Raw genomic sequence first — 23,687 nt, forward strand, 5'->3', positions numbered from 1 at the left:
TGGCCCCCCAGCCCCCCCACAGCTCAAGACATTTCTCTCTGAAGAGGAAATCAAACAGCAGAGAGGATCAAACTGGGCTGCAGGATCGTCTGTCCTCAGCTTTTATTCTGAAACTGCAGTTTGTCGTCCTGATAGAGTTTCTCCTCTCTTCTCCTGACAGACAGACGGTCAGAAACTAAAACCAGACGGAGGACGTCGTGTCGAGTCAAGTCGAGTCGAGTCGAGTCGAGTCGAGTCGAGTCGAGTCGTTTCGAGTCAAAACTGTTGACCAAGAAACTTCTTAGATTCAAATCGGACTCATTTATTCAACTCATGTCCGTTAGAACAAACTGAGTTCCTTTAAATGTTAAACCATCTTTACACGCTGACCTTTGACCCTGCAGAAGACAGAAACCTAAAGCAGCTCAGAGGTTTCGCCTGAAGCTTCAGAACCCGGGTCCGATTCTGAAGGAGTCAACAGGAAGAACCAGACCTGAGGGGTGAAATCAGCGTGTCGTAAAGATAAAATCAGAGAATTTCCAGGCGTGTCTGTCTGACAGGTACACCTGTAAAGGTACACACCTGTCAGACAGACCTGTCAGGGCCCAGAGCTCTAACCCTAACCCAGACCTGCAGACCTACAGACCTGCGGACCTACAGACCTGCAGACCTGCAGACCTACAGACCTACAGACCCGCGGACCCACAGACCCGCAGACCCGCAGACCTGCAGCAGGAGTTCATGTGTAAACCTGCTGTTTTCTCTGCCAAATGAAGCCTAAATGGGATCAAATCTGTTTATTTCTGCTCCAAATGTCATCTTTAAACGCTGACCTTTGACCCTGCAGGAGAAGCTCAGGAACCAGCGTCTTCTTTAACTCCCCAAATATCTGTCAGGGAGTTTAAACTCAGCTGATAGAAGAAAGGATCCAAGTCGTTGAATTTACAAATCGATCTTTAATAAGGTGTCATCCGGTGAGGATGATGATGGTGATGGTGGGTGTAGCTGCGAAGGCCTCGTCCCTCAGGGACAGGCAGCTCCTTTCCTGACGTCAGAACATCTGGTTTCTGCAGACATTCTCTCTGGTTCTTTGTGACACAGATGACAGGTTTTGAAAGAATGTGAGAAATAAACGTTCCTGAAAGCCCCGCAGCTCTGCCTGCTACGACCTGAGATAAGACGGTGACGTAATCATTAAGACCTGCTTCCTTTGAGCAGAAACGTAAGAATGTGAAGGCTGCACATCATCTTTGTTCTGCTGTTTGTTTTAAAGCTGCTCAGCTTAATCTGCTTTTATTGTTTCAGAGCACAAAGGAAAGGCTCCGAGGAGATCTGCAGGAATTCATGACATCCTGAGCCAAGAAGAGCGATATGAAGTCGATACTCCCCCTCAGACCTCAGACAGAGGGAGGAGGCTGCTCCCCACAGGGGGAGGGGCTGAGGAGACTGCTCCTCCCAGGGGGAGGGACTGGGGAGGCTGCTCCTCCCAGGGGGCGGGGCTCAGATGGGTCTATATGAGCAGCGAACACCTCCCAGATGTTCGGAGAAGCTCCAGCGACTCCAGGCGGTGTCTCTGCTTCCAGCTGGGACTGAACTCTGATCTGTGCAGCTCTGCAGCCGGACCATCAGGTAAGAGCAACTTTATATTCCTCTCAGGAACGGGTCTGAAAGAGGCTCAGTTTGGGAGGGAGCTGCTGCCTCAGATGGAGGAGTTTAAACCTCAGAGTTCTGGTCCTGAGTGAGGGAAGATTGGAGCATGAGATGAACAGACAGATCTGTGTCGGTCTGTTGTGAAGAAGGAGCTGAGCTGTGACACTAAACTGTTTACGGGTCGGGCTGCGTTCCTTCGCTCGCCTGGTCATGAACTCTGAGTGGGGACTGAAAGAATGAGATCACAGATCCAGGCGGAGGAAATGAGTTTCCTCTGCAGGGCCGACAGGGTGAGAAGTTCAGTTATCCTCCCTAGGGAGGTGTTCTGGACATGTCCAACTGGGAGGAGACCCAGGGTCCCCAAGGTGGAAACACCTTAGAATCCTCCTGGAGGAGCTGGAGGAGGTGGCTGTGGAGAGATGTCTGAGTTTCCTGTTCAAACTGCTGCTGCCATGAGCTGACGCTGAAACAAGCAGGAGTGGATGGATGGATGGATGGATGGATGGATGGATGGATGGATGGATGGATGGACGGATGGATGGATGGACGGATGGATGGATGGACGGATGGATGGACGGATGGATGGATGGACGGATGGATGGATGGACGGATGGATGGATGGATGGACGGATGGATGGACGGATGGATGGACAGATGGACAGATGGACAGACAGATGGATGTGTTTCTTTCCTCTGGGCTGAGGCTGAGAAGTGAACGATCGAGCAGCAGCCAACACCCTCTGATAAGGAGGAAAGTAAACATTCCTCTCTGCTCACCTTTGACCACACTTGTTGGTTTAAGGCTCCTCTCCTCTCTGTTTGTCACCAACAAGCCTGAACAGATAAGAGCTCGTAACACTTTCTCCAGGAACAGAACCTGTTGTGTGACGACAGCTCATTAGCTCATTCCTTCCAGGGTAGTTCTTCAGGTGGTTTCAGGGCTGCGCTGTAATTAGAAACCCTGAAACTTCTGGAGCCGTCTGCTGTGCCTCCTGCCTGGCAGGAAGACCGGTTCTCCACAACCTCTCAGATCCTCTGATGTTTGTTGGCTCGATTTCAGCAACTCCTTCAGACAAGTGACAGCATCTTGTAACACATGTCAGAGTTACTAAACACTCCCTGAGAACATTTCACAACCCTGTGAGCTCATAAACATGCAGCATGTCTGCGGAGCTGAACTCGTGAAGGTAGGGCAGGTCAGTCAGGGACGCTGAGGAAGCAACCGAGGCCCGGAGACGCAGCACCGCACGGTGGGCAGCAGCTTCTCTGAGCTCATTGCTGATGTCTTCCCGCCCTGGCGTGGTGTTAAAACCTGTAGCTCTGGAGCAGCAGAGCAAACAGTTATCACTTCGATGACATCTGTTTATTTGCCTTTATGACCTGCGGTGCGATAAATGCTAAGCTCTGTTAAAACATTCAAACATTCAGAAAGTGAGCAGCTGCTGTTGTCGGACAAACACAGGCGCTTCAGTCTGCGTTGGTTCTGTTTTTACTGTAAACCGGTCCTCTGGCAGCGCCCGGGTTTCACCTGAGGTCAGATCAGATGTTTCTGACTAAACCTGAACAGGAACAGATCAAAGTTTCCACATTTTTACACGTTTCAGACCAAAGAAAAGCCCTGAAATCAGCTGAAACTTTAACAAAAAACCATAAAGCTGCTGGGACAATGTCCTCTGGACAGATGAGACAAAACTGCAGCTTTCTGTCCGCAGAACCAAAGACCAGAACCCTGAACCTGCAGGGGTTCTGGTCCTGCTTTGCTTTTCTGTTGAACCAAAATCTGAAATCTACCAGAGAAACTGTGACGTCTGCAGATTGTTGCTGTTGTTCATCCCTGTTGCAATAAGAGTTTGGACATTTGGACACATTCTATCACAGCCCGTGACCTTTCACCTCTTGCAGAACTTGATAAGAAAGAAAAGCCTGAAAGTTTAGGACTCCTTTCATTCCTCTTCTTTTCTCATGAGGACAGACCTTCAGAGAACCGTCCGTCCTGTTGTGTTTAACCCCTTCATGACCTCAGGCCTGCTTTCAGCCGTCGAGGACCGGACTGTCCACCTCCAGGACTGTCTTCATGGAGGTGGACAGGTGCCACACCTGGACCCGTCATCCTGGTCCTACTGAGCCGTTTGTTGGAGTCAAGGACAGATTTTATTGTTGAATCCTGTTTACTTTAGTGTGATGGAGTTTAAATGTGTGGTTGTCCGTGTTAGCTCAGTTTTTTCCTGTTTGTATCCAAGTTCAGGTGGTTTTATTTTGAAAGCTGAACCCTCAGAGACCCTCCAGAGTCCCGCAGCCTTCAAACTTCAGGCAGAACCTTACAGAAATGTTTAACGTCTCTCTAATCAGGGTGGCGCAGCTGAGGCTTTAATTTATTTATAACATTTGGAGGTGAGGTTTATGATGGTATGTGATATATGTGGGTTTTTATGGCAGATAATGTAAACGAATTTTCCATTTCTATGGACAAAGTTTTTTCTTATATTATCTCCTGTGGAGAGTTAATATCTTACCTGCTGTAGACAGGCCTTTGGACAAACAGTTGAATTGCCAGCTTCATGTCAGCAGCTCGTTTTTTAAACCTTTACATCATCTGTGGGCTTTAATTGTGCAGTCAGACGGCAGCAGAAGTGCTACTGCTAGCTGCAGCTGATCTTTCTGAACTGTAAATGAAGCAGTTTGTGGTGTTTGTCTCCAGGAACATTTTCAGGTGTGGCCTGTTTTCTTGGTTCAGATCCTCCTGGGCCGTCTTTGTGTAACGGCTCGCAGTCCTTTTATTCTGAAACACGGTGAAAGGAATTCAACTTTGTGCTGTTTCCACTCTGAGATTCTGGCTCTTCCAGTTTTTACCCGTTGAGCCCGAACAAATAAAAGTCGTGTGTGAGCTCATTTCCTGTCCAGTGTGTGTCCTGAACACACTTACATTTAAATCATTTACACAAAGTACACAATGATAATGAACTTTATTAACAGCATCAAATCCTAAAAGTAAAAGTAAACTGTAGAGGTCTTTTATTGTGGCGATCCTGAGCAATAATCCTGCTATCAGCATCTGGATGAGCCACACCTGAGAAGTGAAGAAGAAGAGCTGACTAACACACTGACACTAATCTGTGAACAGTATTTCAGAGAAAAAGGACCGCTGTTCAGAACAGAACCTGAAGTGTTGCGTTTCTATTGTTGTTGAGGATATTTTCATGTCTCCACAGGACCGAAGGATCAGATCCCTGCAGCTCCGTGGTTTCTGTCCTGAGGAACTCCGGAGGACCTGAAGACGTCCACAGCTGTCCACAGCTGTCCACAGACGTCCACAACTGTCCACAGACGTCCACAGCTGTCCACAGACATCCACAGCTGCCCACAGACGTCCACAGCCGTCCACAGACTCATAACCCAGCAGGTTTGATGCTGCAGCTGCAGGTTTCAGATTCATCTTTAAAGTTTGGTTCAAGTTCATTTAGTCTGACCTAAAGAGAAGCAAACAATGACCCGGCTCCATCAGGACACATCGTATCAAATCAGTTAAACGTCTTAAAGTTTTATTATTTAAAAACTTTATGAATTTTATTACTTCCTGAATTCCGCCAACTGCAGTGAACTCAGTGAAGCTGGAAGTTATTGTTGAAATTAAGACATCATCATCATCATGTGTCTGTTAGCAAAATATCTCATGCACCATTAGACAGACTGATAGTAAAAGACTGAAAATAAATTCACAACTCAGTAACTTTAAGAGTCTACCTGACTCAAGATGGCCGCCACATCTAGTCAACTTTAGCCCCAAAAAAGACAGACTCAGTCAGTAATACAGATGTGGAGCAAAACTATTGTGTGGTAGTAGCAGAGAGTCATACTCTGAGAGGCGGGCGACAAGCATTCCTTATGTGTTACAGACTCTGATGCTAGTCTGAAAAGGTCATCGCCCCGGAGACAATTAATACAGGCAGAAATCTAATGAATGCTTATCACCCGCCGCCTCACATTTCAAAGTTTTAAATATAAATCTGTGTTGGGGATGACTCTCAGCTTCTTCCACACAAAACCGTAGCTCAATATCTGTTTGCCAAGGTTGATTAGCTGTGGCGGCCATCTTGATTTACCCTGACTTCAAACGTTTATCAGTTGTAGACGCTGAGTGACATCCAGTATATATTCATCAAACCAACTGATCTCTTTCTGTGTTTCAACAACCCTTCAGGTCACGATGGAGTCCACTGAGATAAAGCAAAATGGCGGCGCAGGCATCCGTGCGCCGGTGGCGGGCATCTTCCTGGAGAAGAGCAGGGAGAAGATGAGCATTTATCAAGCCATGAAGAAACGCCTGCTGAAAGCAGGAACGGCTTTAGCTCTGCTCGAAGCACAAGCTGCCACCGTGGGCATCATTGATCCTGTAAACAACCGGATACTTCCTGTCGAAGATGCTGTTAAAGAGGGAGTCGTAGGACCAGAGATGAGGGAGAAACTCCTCGCAGCTGAGAAAGCCATTAGTGGTTATGAAGACCCCTACACCAATCAACTTATCTCTGTTTACCAGGCCATGCAAAAAGATTTAATCCCCAGAGATTATGGTCTGAGGCTGTTGGAGGCGCAGAAATCCACCAAGGGAATCTTTGATCCTGTGGAGAAGACAAGCATCTCGGTTGATGCTGCGATCCAGAAGGGCCTCTATGAAAAAGATTTGCTGAACAACCAGATGTCAGAGCTTAAAGTGTTTTACAATCCCAGCACGCAGGAAACTCTTAACTACCAGAATCTCCTGGAGACGTGCACCGTGGAGCCCAACACAGACTTGTTGCTGCTTCCTGTCTGCATTGCCTTCAAAGGTCTCCGCAAAGGCATTTCCTCCAGCGAGCTCTTTGAGTCAAATATTATTGACAAGAAGACCTATGACGACCTGCAAAAGGGGAACACCACAACACAGGATGTGATGTTGATGGAAACAGTGAAAGAATACCTGGAAGGCAAAGGCAGCATTGCAGGCATAGCCATTCTCTCCTCCAATCAGAGAATGAGCATTTATCAAGCAATGAAGGAAGGCATAGTGATGCCAGGAACAGCCCTCGTCCTGCTGGAAGCTCAAGCTGCAACTGGCTTTGTGATTGATCCTGTCCAAAATAAAAAATACACAGTGGAGGAAGCTGTCCGACATAAAGTTGTTGGCCCAGAATATCATTCAAAGCTGCTTTCTGCTGAGCGAGCAGTGACTGGATACAAGGATCCTTATTCAGGAGAGACCGTATCCCTGTTTCAGGCCCTGTCTAAAGACCTCATCGTCAAGGAACATGGGATCCGGCTGCTGGAAGCACAGATCGCCACAGGTGGAATAATAGACCCAATCAACAGCCATAGGGTTCCTACAGCTGTGGCGTTCAAGAGGGGGTATTTTGATGAGAAAATGAATGCCATACTGGAAGATGCAGGAGATGACACAAAAGGGTTTTTTGACCCAAACACTGAGGAGAATCTGACCTATCTCCAGCTGATGGAAAGGTGCGTCACTGATCCTGTCACCGGACTGTGCCTCCTACCGCTACATGATAAATCAGGAAGAATGAGCTTCAGCTTCATCGATTACCAAACCAAAATGGCCTTCAAAACAGAGAAGGTCCAAGTAGAATATGGGAAATACATGGGAATGACAGTGTCTCTGTGGGAGCTGCTGATGTCAGAGTACTTCGACGAACACCAAAGGAAGGACATATTTCAGAGATACAGTGAAGGGAAGCTCAATATAAAGACAATCACTACAATGGTTCTGGAAATAATAGAGAAGTCTGTTAAAACAACAAAAGCCACATTTCAAGGCATCAGAGAAACCGTTACGGCCAACCAGCTTGTGGAGGCAGATATTATCAGCAAGGAAGTGATGGAGGACCTGCAGAAAGGAAAAAAGTCAGTAAAGGATGTCACAGAGGATGAAAATGTAACCATGTACTTACAGGGGAAAGACAGCATTGCTGGTATTCTGCTTCCAGATTCTCAGATCATGACCATCTACCAGGCAAGACAGAACAGAAAGTTAATGCCAGGAACTGCTCTGATTCTTTTGGAGGCCCAGGCGGCAACAGGGTTCGTTATCGACCCCATTGGAAACAGGAAGTTTTCAGTGGATGATGCTGTCAAAGCAAGGATCGTTGGGCCTGATGTCTGCCAGAAACTGCGATCAGCAGAGAAAGCGGTCACTGGGTACAAAGATCCACATGATGAAAAGATAATCTCTTTGTTCCAAGCAATGCAAAAGGACCTGATTCTCAAAGAACATGGGATTCGGCTTCTAGAGGCACAAATTGCCACCGGTGGAATCATTGACCCAGTGAACAGCCATCGCATTCCTGTCCATGTGGCCTACAAGAGGGGGTACTTTAATGAGGAGATGAATCAGATCCTGAGTGATCCAACTGACGACACCAAAGGATTCTTTGACCCCAACACCCTTGAGAACCTGACCTATCTGCAGCTCATGGCCAGATGTGTCACAGATCCTAGTACAGGCTTGTGCCTCTTGCCTCTGAAAAGCAAGGGCAGAAAAATTAACATAGATGATAACATGAGGGAGATGTTCCAAAAAACAAAGGTTACTGTCAAGTATGGCAGATTCAAGGGCAGGCACACAACACTGTGGGATCTTATCAATTCAGAATATCTGTCAGAAGAAAAACGCCAGGAGTTTTTCAAGCGCTTCAAGTCCAGGAAAATCACGATTGAAGAACTCACAATTATCATCATAGAGATCATCGAGAGTAAGGAGATAAAACAACAAGAAGAGCTGAATTTTACAGGTCTCAGAGGAGAGATTTCCATTGTGGACCTTCTGGATCTCCAAATTGTGGATGAAAAAATATACAAGAGTTTGATCGATGGGAAAATGTCAAGCACCGATGTGATGAAGATAGACAGCGTGAGAGCCTACCTGCAAGGAACAAGTTGTGTAGCTGGGTTGATTCTGCAACCATCCAATAAGAAAATAAGCATCTATGAGGCACAGAAAATTGGCATCCTTACACCTGGAACTGCTCTTTGTCTTCTTGAAGCACAAGCGGCCACTGGATTCATCATAGATCCTTTGAAGAACAAGAAACTTACAGTGGAAGAATCTCTAAGAGAGAATGTGATTGGTCCACAGATGTATGAAAAGCTTCTGTCTGCAGAGAGGGCCGTCACTGGTTACACAGACCCATACACAGGTCAAAAGATTTCGTTATTCCAAGCCTTGAAAAAGGATCTCATCGTCAAGCAGCATGGCATTCGTTTACTCGAGGCCCAAATTGCCACAGGTGGTATCATTGATCCCTTGAAGTGCCTTCACTTGCCTCTAGAGGTCGCATACAAGAAAGGATATTTTGATGCAGAACTCAATCAAATCTTAGAAGACCCAACTGATGACACAAAGGGCTTCTTTGACCCAGGGACTAAAGAAAACCTGACCTACATGGAAATGTTACACAGATGTGTGAAAGATAAAGAAACTGGACTCTTCCTCCTGCCACTTAATGACACATCAAAAGCAACAGCCATGAAAGAAAAAACATCTACCATCACAGAAATAAAGCAAGAGATTCAAAAGACAATGGTAAGTGTTAGCGTGGGAAGGTATTCAGGAAAATCAGTTTCTCTTTGGGACTTGATTCACTCTCGTTACTTCACTGAAGATCAGCAGCTGGACTTCATTGAAAAATACAGAACAAAACAGATAAACATCCAAACAATAATCACCTTAGTGCTTTCCACGATTGAGAAACTAGAGAAGATCGAAAGCCTGAAAGTGATGGGCCTGAGAAACCATGTCTCTGTGCAACAACTACTGGATTCTGACATCATTAACGTCAACACATTCAAACAGATTGAAGAAGGAGTTCTCAGTTTTGATGCAGTAGCCCAAAGTGAACCTGTGAGAAGATACCTAAAGGGAACAGGAAGTATTGCAGGAGTTAAAGTTTATCCAACTCAGAAAGTGATAAGCATATACCAAGCAAAGCAAGAGGATCTGTTGACTCCTGGCATTGCACTTTTACTGCTTGAAGCACAGTCTGCAACAGGATGGGTCATTGATCCTCTCAACAACAAGTTCTATTCTGTGGATGAAGCTGCAAAGGAGGACATAATTGGACCAGATTTACATGAGCAACTTCTTTCAGCTGAGCGTGCTGCTACCGGCTATAAGGATCCATACACAGATGCAACTATATCCTTGTTTGAAGCCATGAAAGAAGAACTGATAAAACGAAGTGATGGCTTGCGTCTTCTTGAGGCACAGATGGCAACTGGAGGAATCATCGACACAAATCAAAGTCACAGACTACCAACTCATGTTGCCATTAAAAGGGGATATCTTGATGAAGAAACTCACAAAATCCTGCTGAACCCCACTGATGAAGCAAAGGGTTTCTTTGACCCTAACACCAATGAAAATCTTTCCTACCTTCAGCTGATAGGTCGATGTGAAAAAGATTCAAACACTGGACTACTTCTTCTACCGCTGCATAAAGAGGAGTGCAAGGTGTTTCACACAGATGAGCAAGTAGAGTTAGCATTCAAAAACAAAACAGTTACCATGAATGTGGGAAAATTCAAAAACAAAGAAGTCACAGTGTGGGAAGTGTTGCTCTCTGAATACATTTCAAAAGAAAAGAGAGAGCAGCTCATACAACAATACAAAACAAGAACCATGAAAATAGAAGAAATCATTGAAATACTCACAGTTATCATCACAGAAATATCATCCAAAGAACGAAAGTTTAAAGGACTAAGAAAGCAAGTGTCGGCAAGTGAGTTGTTTGAGTCAAAAATTATCTCCAAGGAACTTTTTACCCAAATAATACACGGTGAAATAAGTGAAGAAAATGTGAACAAAATGGAGTCCATTCAGAAGTACCTTGGAGCTACAAACTGTATTGCGGGTGTAAGAGTTGAATCTACAAAAGAAGTTATCAGCATTTCTGAAGCCAGAAATCGAGCCCTGCTCACGCCTGGTACCTCTCTGATTCTCCTGGAAGCCCAAGCTGCCACTGGATTTGTTATTGACCCGGTCAAGAACAAGAAACTTTCTGTAGAGGAAGCTGCAGCTCAAGGAGTGATTGGCGGTGAGTGGAAGGAAAAGCTGCTTTCAGCAGAAAGAGCAGTTACAGGATACAAAGATCCCTACACCGGAAACACCATCTCGTTGTTCCAGGCCTTGAAGAAAGATCTCATTGTGAAGGATCATGGAATTCGTCTTCTTGAAGCCCAAATCGCAACAGGAGGAATAATCGATCCGGTCCACAGTCACAGGGTGCCCGTACAAGTGGCATACCAAAGAGGTTACTTTGATGAAGAAATGAACCAGATTTTATCTGACCCAGACGACGACACCAAGGGTTTCTTTGACCCAAACACTAAGGAGAACCTCACCTACCTTCAGCTGATTGAGAGGTGCATCACAGATCCAGTAACAGGACTCAGTTTACTGGTCATTGTAAAGAAAGGCGAGTTCTATTTCTTCGTCGATGAGGCAACAAAGCTGGTTTTGAAGTCTACAACAACAAACAAAGCAGGAGGAAAGTACAAGGGAGCCACCGTTTCTATTTGGGATCTTCTCTACTCCAAATACATCACTGAAGAAAAGAGGCGGGAGCTTGTCAAACAGTACAAGAGTGGAACAATCACAATTGAACGCTTTCTGGAAATACTCTTGACAATCATTGAGCAGCAGACCACCACCACTACCACCACCACCACCACTACCACCACCATCACAACGACCAGTGAAGATAAAACCCTCAAAGGAATCAGAAAGGATGTCACTGTATCTGAACTGCTTGAATCAAAAATCATTGATGAAAAACTCTTCAAGGACCTCAATGCTGGAAATGTCACTGTGGCTGAAGTAAGTGAAATGAACTCTGTACGGAAATACCTCCAGGGCACCAACAGCATTGCAGGGGTTTACCTTCAGTCCACCAAGGAGACACTGAGTATCTATGAAGCCAAGAAACAAAATCTTCTGACTCCTGGTACCTCTCTGATTCTCCTGGAAGCCCAAGCTGCCACTGGATTTGTTATTGACCCGGTCAAGAACAAGAAACTTTCTGTAGAGGAAGCTGCAGCTCAAGGAGTGATTGGCGGTGAGTGGAAGGAAAAGCTGCTTTCAGCAGAAAGAGCAGTTACAGGATACAAAGATCCCTACACCGGAAACACCATCTCGTTGTTCCAGGCCTTGAAGAAAGATCTCATTGTGAAGGATCATGGAATTCGTCTTCTTGAAGCCCAAATCGCAACAGGAGGAATAATCGATCCGGTCCACAGTCACAGGGTGCCCGTACAAGTGGCATACCAAAGAGGTTACTTTGATGAAGAAATGAACCAGATTTTATCTGACCCAGACGACGACACCAAGGGTTTCTTTGACCCAAACACTAAGGAGAACCTCACCTACCTTCAGCTGATTGAGAGGTGCATCACAGATCCAGTAACAGGACTCAGTTTACTCCCACTGCACAAATGAAGTTCATTCCAATGAAAGTAACTGCAGTTTGAATCCTTTTCTGTCTCCTGTAGAAAGTTTTATCCAGTTCCTTTAGGAAGTTGCAAATTCAACTAATCATGGCAAATTTTGGGCAGTCTCACAACTTTGACCAAACCTTACAAAGTTTCTGTAAATTGGACTTACCACCCTCACTCCCTGCTGATTTTCACCTCCTGGAACTCAAACCTGCAAGATGAAAACACGACTGGCAGCAGAAAATCACATTTACCATCATATATTCCTGATAAAATGTGTGACAGTGAATTTACTGTAAAGTAGTGGAACACTGTTGTTCTCTGTTTTCAACAATGTGTTTGAAATTAGACAAAAATGTTGCTGCAGAAGTTTTACTGTAAAACATGTTAGAGAAGCAAAGGTTTGCTCTTAAACTGAGGAAAAAGTGTCACCTTAAATCAGCGTTCTAAGGTTCTTAACAACAGATCAAATAAATGATCACAAACAGATTCGTTACACATTTGGACTTTGGCATCAGAGTTTTATCTTCATCATTTTGTAAACTCAGCTGTTTGAGGCAGATGAATCATTGCAACTTTCTGAAAAAGCCGCTGCAGAAATCAGACCTTTTCGGCTGCAAGGATCACAGAAAACAGCCACAGAATCCCGGAGGGACGGATTACCTCCGTATTTTAACTTTAAAGAATAAAATAAAGATTGTAAGATTGAAAAGCAGCAGCAGTTATAAAAGTACTGATCTGAAGAGGACAGTAACGTCTGTTCCACACACTGTGAACGGGTGAAAAATAACCATTTATTTAGTCACGATATTACCAGTAAACTGTGAAAACTTTAATCAAACTGAACCATTTTTCTACTTTCTATCAGTATATGTTGGTTTGTTTTTCCTGTTTGGTCGAGGGAGCCATGTTGTTTTGGGGCTGATGGTTTTAAATGTTTTTACACTGATATAAACTAAACGTACTGCAGTTACTGTTTATTCTAAATCTGGGTTTGTTTGTCCTGAGGCAGATGGGGTTAATGTTAAACCGAAACTCTGTGAAAGCCAATAAACTGCTGAGATCTGAACTCTGCCTGATCTGGTTTTTTGTTTGGCAGCTCGGTGAAACGTCGACTGATTACTGGTTTTCTGGTTGAAGACTTTTACGAGCAATAAAACTTTCAGTTCGTTATTCAAATTAAGCAGCTGGGAGCCGTTAACTTTATCGCCCTCTGGTGGAGAGAGAGACAATGACAACATTACACTAAAAAAAATTAACATTTATTTTTGTTTCAGATTATTTGTTGGTAAAAAAAAGGCAGAAGAATTAAAGCTGTACTGATATATACAAACACCACAAGTTGTGTTCTCTTAAAATACAAAAACAGGCAAGTTTCAGAATAAAGGCAGACCCCTAACTGAAGCTAACAAAGAACTAAAAAACACCTAAATGCCTGTTTCTGCCTCGAAACGAGAGGTTTTAAAGTGTTTAGAAGGTAAAGACACTGAAATCCGTCTCACTCCAGTTTGTCCAGCAGCTGCTGGATTTCTTCGTGGCCTCGGTAAACCTTCTTCACTCCTCGAGGCAGATACCTGCAGGACGACAGGTTGAGGTAGTCCAGAGCTGCCGACTGTCCCACCACTGACCTGCAGAACAGGAGAACAGTTTCTTCTTCACGTCTCCGTCATCAACATAACAAAAAGCCTCTGAATCCGAACGGAGCAGGAGTGTCTGCAGGATGAAACTAACTGGAGGCTGACAGCTGCAGAGGGAAGACGGGACCAGAAAAACCACACAGAAAAGACCCGTCCCAATATTCTTCTTTGACATAAAAAGGTTTTACCAAAACAAAACCAATCCTGAGCCAGAATCACCCAAATCCAGAGTTGGTTTAACTTCCATCAAACCAATATTACACTAAACCCAAAAAACTTTTGTATTTCTTCATAATAACAGACAGCTGCTGCAGGAAGGAAACAATAAGAGGTGAATATTATTTCAGTTTGACTTAAATTCTGTGTTCAGCTGTTTTTTGTGGTTGGAGGGCGTTTACCGCAGGGCATGAGGCGTGATCCTGGTCCCGCTGAGGTTCAGGGAACGCAGCGTTCCCGCCTCTGCCTCCTGAGTCAGGTAACTCATGGCCAACTCCAAGTCTTCCTCGGTGAAGGGCTGGTTCGCCACATCCAGCTGCCGCAGCGTCCGGCCCCACTTCTGGGTCAGCAGGTGGAGCCCCCGCCTGGTTGAAGACGAGCCGAGCTGGCTGCAGTACTGACCCCAGAACAGACACTCGAGTTCTGACAGAAACACAGCAGCAGAACCTTCAGCTGGGACCTTCGGCTAAAACCGACACATCCGTTTTTCCAATAAATACAACTTTCTTAACTCTAAAAGTCTAAAGTGTTTTAATTATGGAGAGGAAATAACTTTATAAGCATCATTTGATGTCTCAATCCTGAACGAAGGCTGAAATCTTTTCTAACCTTTGAATCAAGAATCCAATAATAACTAAAAACTACATTAAAACAAAACATCTTTTTAGTGGATTTATCATCTTAGTGTTGAGTTGCAGTTGTAGTAGTCTTAAAAATAATCCCATGTGATGTATATAAATGTTGGAGATGACTCTCAGCTACTACCACACCAAATCTGACCTCAGTGTTTGTAAAACTGACGGACTCAGAGCCATTTTTGTTCTGGCTACAGTCTTTTAGCTGTGGCATCCATCTTGAATTGGACTAACTCCAAAAGTCAGGTGGATGTAGATGAACATCCAGTGATTATTTCCTGAAAGTTTCATTAAAATACGTTCAATGGTTCCTGAGATATTTTGCTAACAGACACACAGAAGCACATGCAGTGCTGGGGTGATAATTAAAGGGTCAAACTGCTGCAGACACGTTTCCTCACCGGGACACGGTAACGCAGCCAGAGCGGATGTGGAGATCCGGGAGCATCCTCGCAGGTCCAGGACTCTCAGTTTGGTGGAGCCGAATAGAACCTCCCTCAGGTCCTTGTCGGTCAGGTAGGAGTAGGACGTGGTCGCGATGCAAAGCTCCTCCAGGAAAGGGAATCCCGCCGCCGAAACGGCTCCGTTACGCATCGTCTTATGAAGGAGTCGTACGTTCAGCATCCGGAACGTCTGGAAACGGGATGAACGAGGGCTTTAACTAATAAATCTGCTCCAAAGAAATAAGAGAAGAGCTGAAAATGGTTTTAGTTTTACCTTCAGTTTAGGACAGGCCATCTGAAGCTGCTGCATGCAAACAGGAAGTTCTCCGTCTTTACTGTCCAGTCTTTTGTTGACTTCTAAGAGCTCCAGATCAGGACAGGATCCCCTCTGAGAAGAGAAAGGCATTCTGAGTCTGAGGACAGGTCGGCGTCAGACACACAGACAGAGGAAGCAGCCGTACGCTGATAACTGCCAGCAGTCTGTCGTTCTTCAGCCCATGAGTGAACAGCAGCTCCCTGATCTGCCTCCCGTGACGTTCCAGGTACTCCATCAGTCCTTCTACCTGGAACTGCAGCAGACACGAAGCGTTGGTTAGGATGAAGCAGAAAGGGTGGAGGTCGGGGTGTGGGACAGAACCGGTGAGGGAAAGTTCAGGGATGAGAGTTTGCTGCACCTCGGACTGCTGCAGGTTGATGCTCTGCAGGCGGCGGCTGTGCAGGCCGAGGCTCTGGAAGGCCTTCAGCGTCACACCTTTACAGAACGACAGCTTGATGGAGCGCAGGTGAGGACAGAACCGGGACACCGCCTGAACGAGATCACAGACGCTGAGTCAGCGCTCATTCTGGTCTTCTGCTTCTTTAGTTTCCAGCCTAATCTGTTTCAGCTGCTACTGCATCCAAACGTTCGGCTCATGCAGGACGCAGCTGCTGTGACTTTTAGTAACTTGTTCTTAAGCTACTTTTAGTTTTTAACTACAATTTTAGCTACAGTTTGGCTGATTTTAGCTCCTGTTTGGCTCCTTTTAGCTACAGTTTTTTCTTGTTACTATTACGCAGCTTTTATTTGTTCCATTTTAGCCTCAGTTTTCATTAAATCATTCTCCTCTCTGCTTCATTTCTCTCGTTTCTAATAAATCTTCTAAAGAAATAACTAGGATAAATTTCTTCAGTTTAGGAACTTCTGATGGTAAAATGGGCAGACTGACAGTTTATTTTACCTCCAAGGTGAAGTCAACGTGTTTTGTCCAGTGACAGAGAGAAAAGTCTCGCAGCTGAGAGAATCTGAAAGAAAGAGGAATGAAAACACGATGAGTTCAAGCCTCAGACAGACACATCTGCTCCCCTGTACAAACCCCCGCAGACCCCAGAGCCGAGCCCAAATATTTATCCCCTCATCTTTGGATGTTTGCCTTTAACGATCCAAACCTTCCGAATCAACGGTTCTCCAGACTGAGCCAAGCTTCTGCAGCGGTGATTAAAAACATCAATATTCAGCAGGCGAACACTGGAAACACAGACCTGTTTTGTGCGAGCCAGGAAACAGTGTTTTTAATCTTCGCCTCAGTTTTGGGAAGCTGACTCTTTCCCGGTTCGATCCAGCAGTGACCCACAGTCACCCGGCGCCACAGAACCGGGCTGGAGGCGGCGGCGTTCCACAAACGACAGACTCTCCCCATCCTGCACCACGAACACAGCAGAGAGTCGTGTCTCAGAAGAATCTACATCTGCTCTGGAAAATTAGAATCAAATTCCCTGAACTTCCTCCCCTCGTTTTACTAAAACTAAGCAGAGATTTGATCCAGAAACATCTGTTTGCTGGAGTCAGATCTTCCTGAGACTGAATTCCAGATGTTTGAACCCACAGTTTCTGGTTTTGTTTCAATCAAAGATACCTGCACAGAAAGGGAACAGCACTGTCCTGAGTCACCACCAGCTGAAAGATGTTGACCAGCACCTCCTCCGGTAACTCCTGTCCCCATCTGTCCTCAGCAGCTGTCTCAGATAACTTCCTGTCCTCATCGTCCTTCTTCACTGGTTGATTTTCCACTTTAGGTTTTTCACAGACTGATTTCCTTTTTTTTATCTGGTTCTTCTTCTTCTTCAACTTCCCTTTAAGAGCCTTCCTCTTTTTGCTTCCTTTCTTCTTCGAGGTCCAGACAGAACCGACGTACTGAGACGAAGCGTTCGATATGACGAGAAGCATGTCTTCTCCCTGATGGACCGTGTAGTCGGGCCGAGATACTCTGGCTTTTTTCTGCTTCTTTGTTTTCACCTCTGACTTCCTTTTCAAGGCTGTTTTCTTTGACTTTGGTCCATCTTCTCCATGACCAGATGCTTCACTCTCCTCTTTCCTTTCACTCTGGTTTGACGTTTCTGAGACAGAAGCCTCCATCGTTGCTGCTATCTTGGTTTAAATTGTCCAAGAACTCCAGACATCAGCATGACAGACATTAAAATCTAAAAAGAGACACAGGTCAGTTAAATCAATCTATGTGAGAAAGGTTATTCTTCAGAGCTCTGTCTTAATTAGAATGTGCAGAAGCAGCAGAAGTCGCATTATGATTTTAATTACAGTTTTTTGTGTATAATGTGATTTTCAGACTGGAAGAGAGAAGAAGAAACATCTCAGCTACACAGGCTGGAGTTTAAATAAAATAATCCACCGGCCATAATTAGCCCTTTTCCTCATCGTGGCATAATACACTTCAAAATCACAAAACAGCCTAATTTTTTCTGTTAGAATTTAATTCTTTATTAAGATTTAATTCCGTTTAATCATATCAAGCTGCGCGCGCAGCCTCGATTGTTTACAAACGGAAGATAATGTTGTAGCTAACGATTAGCCGACTAGCATCAGTAAAACCACAAACCCTATTATACAGTGTGTGGGTTAAACTAATTATAATTAAGCAGAACATGACACATAAATTGTTGTTATCCAGGAAGTGATTATAAGTACCAGAAATGTTTTCTGAAATACAAAAACGCTTTCCCTTACCTTCACTAGCGCTAGCCCTTTAAACTTAGCATTGTAGCTGCTGCAAACCGTACCGGACCCACAATGCATTTCACTCCCCTATTGTGATTGGTTGACATCTGCGGGAATGCCCGCCTTCTGTATAACTGACCAATCACTAAGTTGTAAAAAAAATGGACCACGTTCCGATTCTGATTTGCTGAAATGTTAATAACAGCCTGCCTTCTGTAAAACTGACCAATCACTGAGCAGTTTTAGATTTTTTTTTCCTTCCACACGAGCGAGCTGTGTTCATCAGAAAGTAAGCGCTTCTTCTTTATTTAACATTTTACTTCAAATGCTTTTAAATCTAAACCGTTGTCAAACGTTTCAGCAGGTAGCCCGAGTTTTTATCCCGAGAATCAATCCCGTGTCAGAGTAACGGAGTTATTTGTGTTTCCTGTGTTTCCATAAAGGATGCTAACAGCAGCAGTTTGTTAGCAACATGCTAACAGCAGCAGCAGCCTGGCGCTCATCAGGCTGTAGGTAATAAAGTTTATAGAACAAAAACAAATCATCTCTTCTGTCAGAAGCTGTACTTTTCTGTTTGTATTTAGAGACAAACTGGAAGAATCGTTTAGGCTGCTTTTAACTTTTATATGTAAAATATAAAATAAACAGGAGGAAGCTTTAATGAAAGAAGGACAGAAAGTTGTGAGATTTAAGCTCATTTATGTCATTAAATACAGTCCTCTAAACATCCAGCAAATGTTACTGACAAGAAGGCAAAAGCAGCTAAAAAATAAGGTGATGCATTTTAATTAATGCTTCATTAATGCTTATTACCCTAAATATTCCAGTTAGAGTAATTTTATCACTTGATCTGATTGTTGTGTTATTTAAAGATAAACAAGTCTTATTTAGTTTTGTTGAAATGTTTTAATTTGAGGATTAAAGATGAACTTTTGTGTCTTTTTGTAAACAGGACATCATGGAGGAGGGTCAGGACTTTTCTCTCCATGGGAAAGCAGTCGTGACTGAAGATAATCTGAGTAAGTCTGAAGTAAAAAGTCTTTTTAAACTCATTTCTTTATATTTTCCTCCCAAGCAGGTCTCTAATATCTCCAGGCTTTCTGAAAGCCTTTAAGTTACTCAGCAAACCAAAAATATTCCTCTGAAAATGCTGAGGTGGAAAAACTGAGTAAAAAACAGCCAAGGTTCAACTTTTAAACGTTTACAGGAAATCTGTCTGATCAGTTCAGTCAAAGGCAAAGGTGGGCGATAATGTTTTAGCCTTTTTCTGTGTGTGTGATTGTCTGTTAGCAAAATATCTCATGAAAAAATGACCTTAGGAAACACATAAATGGGTATAACTCAGTCAGTTATACAGATTTTGGGTTGGGGTTAGGAAGCAGAACGTCTTCAGCTGCAGAACTGAAGTGTTTGTTTTTTAACGTTCTGGATTTTCCATATCCAAGATGACTGATTGTATTCTTCCTTGTCAGCCAGTATTTTTCTCAATGTTCTCCAATGTTTTCCTGTTTTCAGGAGATGAATATTACTGGAAGCTTGTTGCAGATTTTATCGGGCCTCAGTCGGGGGAGGGACTGGACCTGGATCAGGCGTTCTGCAGGAACAGACTTATGATCCAAGTAGGACTTCTGAGAGAAGACAATAACTTCCCCTGGATCGCCATTATTGCTTGGCTGAAGAAAATCTTCCCCAGCCACCAGTCGGCTGACTTCCGGCGCTTGATCGAACGGGGCATCGCAACGACGCTGAGCCTGGCCGTTGACGCACGGCTGACCTTCCTGGACTCACAGGTCAACTTCAACTTCGTTGGCCCAATATGCGACAGCATCGGAGTTGAGCGGCAACATCTGCTGGAGCTGAGGGACTTCTCTGAGCGGGCGCAGTTAATCGAAGTCACGAACGGGCTGATTCTGGAGCTGAGCAACTTCGTCTCCAGGGAGAACCTCTCTCCTGTGGTCATCGTCACCTGGCTGAGAAACTTCAACCCCCAGTTCTGTAAGAACGGAGACATCCAGAAGGCGTACAAGAACCTCAAGGCCAAGATAAAGAAGTTAAAAATTCACTGCAGTAATTATGAAACAAGAAGCCACAGAAGGAACGCAGTGATCGAGAATCTGCTTCAGAGTCCGTTCGAGCTGGTTCGGAAAAAAGAGCCGAAGCTGCTGGTGAAGAAGCGCATGAGAAGAGACGACTATGAGAAGGTTATCAAGGAGGAAAGTGAGGATTGGGAAATCTCTCAGGCTGAGGGGTCAAGGATGGACGTAGAGGTTTTAGGAACCGTATCTCAGAGGGAGCGTGTTGACGACAACAACCAGGACGAGAAGGACTCCAACGCGTCGAGCAGCAGAGAAGACAGTTTGGCTAACAGAGAACCTCTGACACTCCTGGACATCGCCATGCTGTCTGTCCAAAAACTCTCGAGTGTTTACGGAGGAAAATCTGAAGTGTGCAAGCAGGTCTCCTTAGATCTGCTGAAAAACCACTACACTCTGACGTACAAGGAGCACCCGGCCATGGAGGAGTTCGAGAAGAAGGTCCGGGCGGTGGAAGAACAGATCCCCATCGTTCCTCCTGTCGTCTTTTTGAACTACAACGCTAACTTCCTCGTTGACCTGCTCGACGCAATCGAGCAGCAGATCATAAGCTTCGAGAAGGACATCATTATGTCCACTGGGGAGAAACTGGGCCGGGACAAGCTTCCAAACTTCAGGAAGTTTGTCAGCTTGCCAGAGAGCGCCACTTCCCGTTACATCCACATGACCTGCGACATCCTGAGCCCCCGCAGCCCCAATAATCCCAACTACCGAAAACACTGGGTGGCGTTCTGCGAGGAGAAGGGAAACCCGTCCAGACTGGCTGTGAACCAGTCCAACAGGTTCATCAACTACTTTGAAGCCGCGGCAGGTGTCATTCACCACCACAAAGAGATCGCGCTCTTCTTCTCGGACCTCCTGTCGATAACCAACGACTCGTGTCCGAACGTTGTCCTGGAGAGCGTCACGGCAGACGCAAATGACTCCATGATCCAGAGCTTTGTGTGCGTCTTGGCCATCGTTTATTGTAAGATCATCGGCCCGTACTGGCAGCTCCTGAAGAGCGGGGGGGAGTACTCGCTCTTCAGCCAGTACCTGCTGTCCCTCTACCAGAAGTTCCTCGATTGGTCCAAAGATCCCTCAACTCTGCTGGAACCGGAGGAGTCAACAAATGTGTTCATGCAGTTCCCGCTGCAGGAGAAAACCTTCGATGGCGTCTTTCATTTCTGTGGCCAGTGGCACACGAACCGGAACCTGATCAGGGTGTGTCTGAAGAGCACAATAAAGGTGATCGCTGCCGTCACCGAGGACCACCTGAAGGACTTTCTGCCCGGAGGAATCTTCTCCCAAATCCCCCCCAAGGATGTGAGCCTGCAGCTGGTGAGCTGCACGTTCTCCGTCCTGATGGCGGAATACCCCTACGGCCACTCGTACCCCTACAAAAAGAAAAGACCCGACAAGTTGTTGGAGAGTTCCTCGAACAGGAACCCATCAGAAGATGAAGATGAAGCCTTGGATGGTCTCTCTGACGACAGTTTGAATGAATTCTCTGGTAATAAAACGTCCCAAAAGGAGGAGTCCAGCCCTCCAGCGAGGAAAGGTCAGAAACGAGTCTATGAGGAGGAACCGGAGGAGAACATGGATTTGGACTACATAACAGCGACGGTGAAGCGAAACGGGGGGCCGTGTAAGACCCAGCAGGACGTGGATAAGATGCTGCTGCAGTTCGAGGAGAAACCCCGGAGAGAGAAACGGGAAGCGATCCGCTGTGAGATGATCTACCAGAAAATGGTTCTGAACAACACGGACAAGCACCTGGACTGCATTTACCTGAACAGCACGCAGATGGTGCTGAAGCTGAAGCTGGCGCTCCCGCGGATAAAACCCGGGTACTCCCTCGTGTTGGCACCCAGAAAGACCAAACCCAGACCTCCGGCCCGAGTGGCCCCAGAACCTGCGGCGGCTCAGAGTGACCCGGTGGTGACAAGCGGAGCAGAAACCCACCTGAAGACTTGAATGTGTTCACGCAGGAAGAGCCGTCGGTCCGTTGGGAGATTCTGTGTCATCTTTTCTCTTTTTTACTGTATTTTCTCCTGAAAAGACAACTTTTGTTGTTATTTTGTTTTTTCTCACTTAAAAGGTGTTTACTAGGATAAAAATAAACATCTTTTTTGTTTCTATAAATGACAAGATGATGAGTCACACTTTCTTTAGTTTTAAAGAACATTTTAGTTTCATTACAACTAAAGTTAAATTAGTTTATTGTTCCATTTTTAAGCTGCTTCCTGTATCTGGCCACTTTTGTTTCTCATTAGATAAAAGGACTGATTGTCCTTCAGCCTTTGGAACAGAACCGGGCCAAAGGTCTCAGCTTGCAACGCCCTCAGTATCTATTTATTTATTTGCTAGAAATAAGCCACCATCCTTATATTATTGAGGATTATGAGTTATTCTGAAGCAAAGGAGCTCCCAGCTTTTAGTCTTTAAGAAAGACTTGTCCGCGTGCTCTAATTTCTCTTAGGTTTCGTGAACTTTGTTCCAGTTTTTTGTTATTAAGCGGAGATAAACGAGCAGAAAAACAAACCTTCAATGATTGTAGGGATGAGGCCTTCACTGTCTGCAGGAAACGGGAGAACACAGCTCCTTACTGGAAAAGCGACAGCTGATCTACAACCGTGAACTGCAGTAAATGTTAATTATATTCAGGTTTCCTGTTTATAAAGCACGCTTTTATATTTCGGAGCAGGTTTGTGTAGTACAACCCTGGATAAAAAAATATAATATTTTGGAAAAGAATGAATAACATAAGCTATTATTGGCTTTTAAAAGCAAAGCCATCCTGATAAATCAAAACGACAATTCCTAATTTATCCTATGTATATTCCTTAGTGTTTATAAGTAGAATTTTGCTCATTTAAAAGAAGTAAATGTACACATTTGATGTTTTTAGCGGTGATGATTGAAATTACGAGGGTCAATAAATGCATCAGAAGGGGCGGGGCCTTGTCCTCCATTAATGACAGCAGCGGGGGGAACGCGCTCTTCGGACGCTTCACTTTAAAACACAGATAAATCTGGGTTTTCTCGGCCGAACCAAGCGGAACCATGTCCGGCAGCTGGTGGAGCGGGACCGCGGTGACCCACGTACTCATGGCCGTGTTCGCCATGGGCTCCTGGGTGTCTGTCAACAGCCTGTGGGTCGAGCTGCCGGTGGTGGTCCGGGAGCTTCCCGAAGGTGAGCGTCCTCCCTCCGGAGACAGAAACCCTCAATTTCCTCCTTTTCCTCCGGTTTACAGACACTCCGCGGCTTTAATCACATTTAATGAGTCCTAAAAAGCTGTTTACAGTAAATTAACTCACTGACTAATAAGCATCTCTGTGCGTGTTAGCAAAATATCCCAGGAACCAGTGGATGGAGTTTATTAAACTCAAAGTTATCATTGGATCAGCCTTTTATACTTCCTTTAGGTGTCAGCTAGCCTCATGCTACCTTTAGCTTTCAGCTAGCCTCATGCTACCTTTAGCTGTCAGCTAGCCTCATGCTACCTTTAGCTCATAGCCAGCCTCTTGCTATTTTTAGCTCATAGCCAGCCTCGTGCTATTTTTAGCTCGTAGCTAGCCTCGTGCTC

General features: G+C 45.0%; 4 protein-coding genes across 5 annotated transcripts in view; 3 read left to right on the forward strand and 1 right to left on the reverse strand.

The window, feature by feature from the left end:
* Positions 1-1,495: 1,495 nt before the first annotated feature.
* eppk1 (epiplakin 1) lies at positions 1,496-13,174 on the forward strand. Its single transcript, XM_017442059.3, has 3 exons — positions 1,496-1,608; positions 4,839-5,029; positions 5,828-13,174. Exon 3 carries the CDS (start codon positions 5,834-5,836, stop codon positions 12,107-12,109), a length of 6,276 nt encoding a protein of 2,091 aa, XP_017297548.1. The 5' UTR covers positions 1,496-1,608; positions 4,839-5,029; positions 5,828-5,833; the 3' UTR covers positions 12,110-13,174.
* Positions 12,308-18,136, reverse strand: fbxl6 (F-box and leucine-rich repeat protein 6). Its single transcript, XM_017442061.3, has 10 exons — positions 18,035-18,136; positions 16,929-17,493; positions 16,555-16,713; positions 16,254-16,317; positions 15,711-15,842; positions 15,498-15,605; positions 15,311-15,424; positions 14,995-15,226; positions 14,141-14,381; positions 12,308-13,733 (listed from the first exon to the last, which is right to left on the reverse strand). The coding sequence occupies exons 2-10, from the start codon at positions 17,426-17,428 to the stop codon at positions 13,604-13,606; spliced, it is 1,680 nt and encodes a 559-aa protein (XP_017297550.1). The 5' UTR covers positions 17,429-17,493; positions 18,035-18,136; the 3' UTR covers positions 12,308-13,603.
* Positions 18,137-18,245: 109 nt separating this feature from the next.
* On the forward strand, positions 18,246-22,251 carry LOC108251679. Of its 2 annotated transcripts, none has more exons than XM_017442057.3 (3): positions 18,246-18,314; positions 18,978-19,044; positions 19,541-22,251. In XM_017442057.3, the coding sequence occupies exons 2-3, from the start codon at positions 18,984-18,986 to the stop codon at positions 22,072-22,074; spliced, it is 2,595 nt and encodes an 864-aa protein (XP_017297546.1). In that variant the 5' UTR covers positions 18,246-18,314; positions 18,978-18,983; the 3' UTR covers positions 22,075-22,251. The 2 variants fall into 2 exon arrangements, with proteins under 2 accessions (XP_017297546.1, XP_017297547.1); XM_017442058.3 differs by lacking the exon at positions 18,246-18,314 and adding an exon at positions 18,402-18,538.
* An 808-nt stretch (positions 22,252-23,059) lies between these two features.
* Positions 23,060-23,687, forward strand: part of slc52a2 (solute carrier family 52 member 2) — a 3,178-nt gene continuing 2,550 nt past the window's right edge. The window contains exon 1 of the mRNA XM_037975780.1: positions 23,060-23,293. Within this exon, the coding sequence (XP_037831708.1) occupies positions 23,164-23,293 (130 nt within the window). The 5' untranslated portion in view covers positions 23,060-23,163. The remainder of the gene's footprint in view (positions 23,294-23,687) is intronic.

Source organism: Kryptolebias marmoratus, linkage group LG5, assembly GCF_001649575.2.
Source record: "Kryptolebias marmoratus isolate JLee-2015 linkage group LG5, ASM164957v2, whole genome shotgun sequence".
In the NCBI taxonomy this organism is placed as follows: domain Eukaryota; kingdom Metazoa; phylum Chordata; class Actinopteri; order Cyprinodontiformes; family Rivulidae; genus Kryptolebias; species Kryptolebias marmoratus.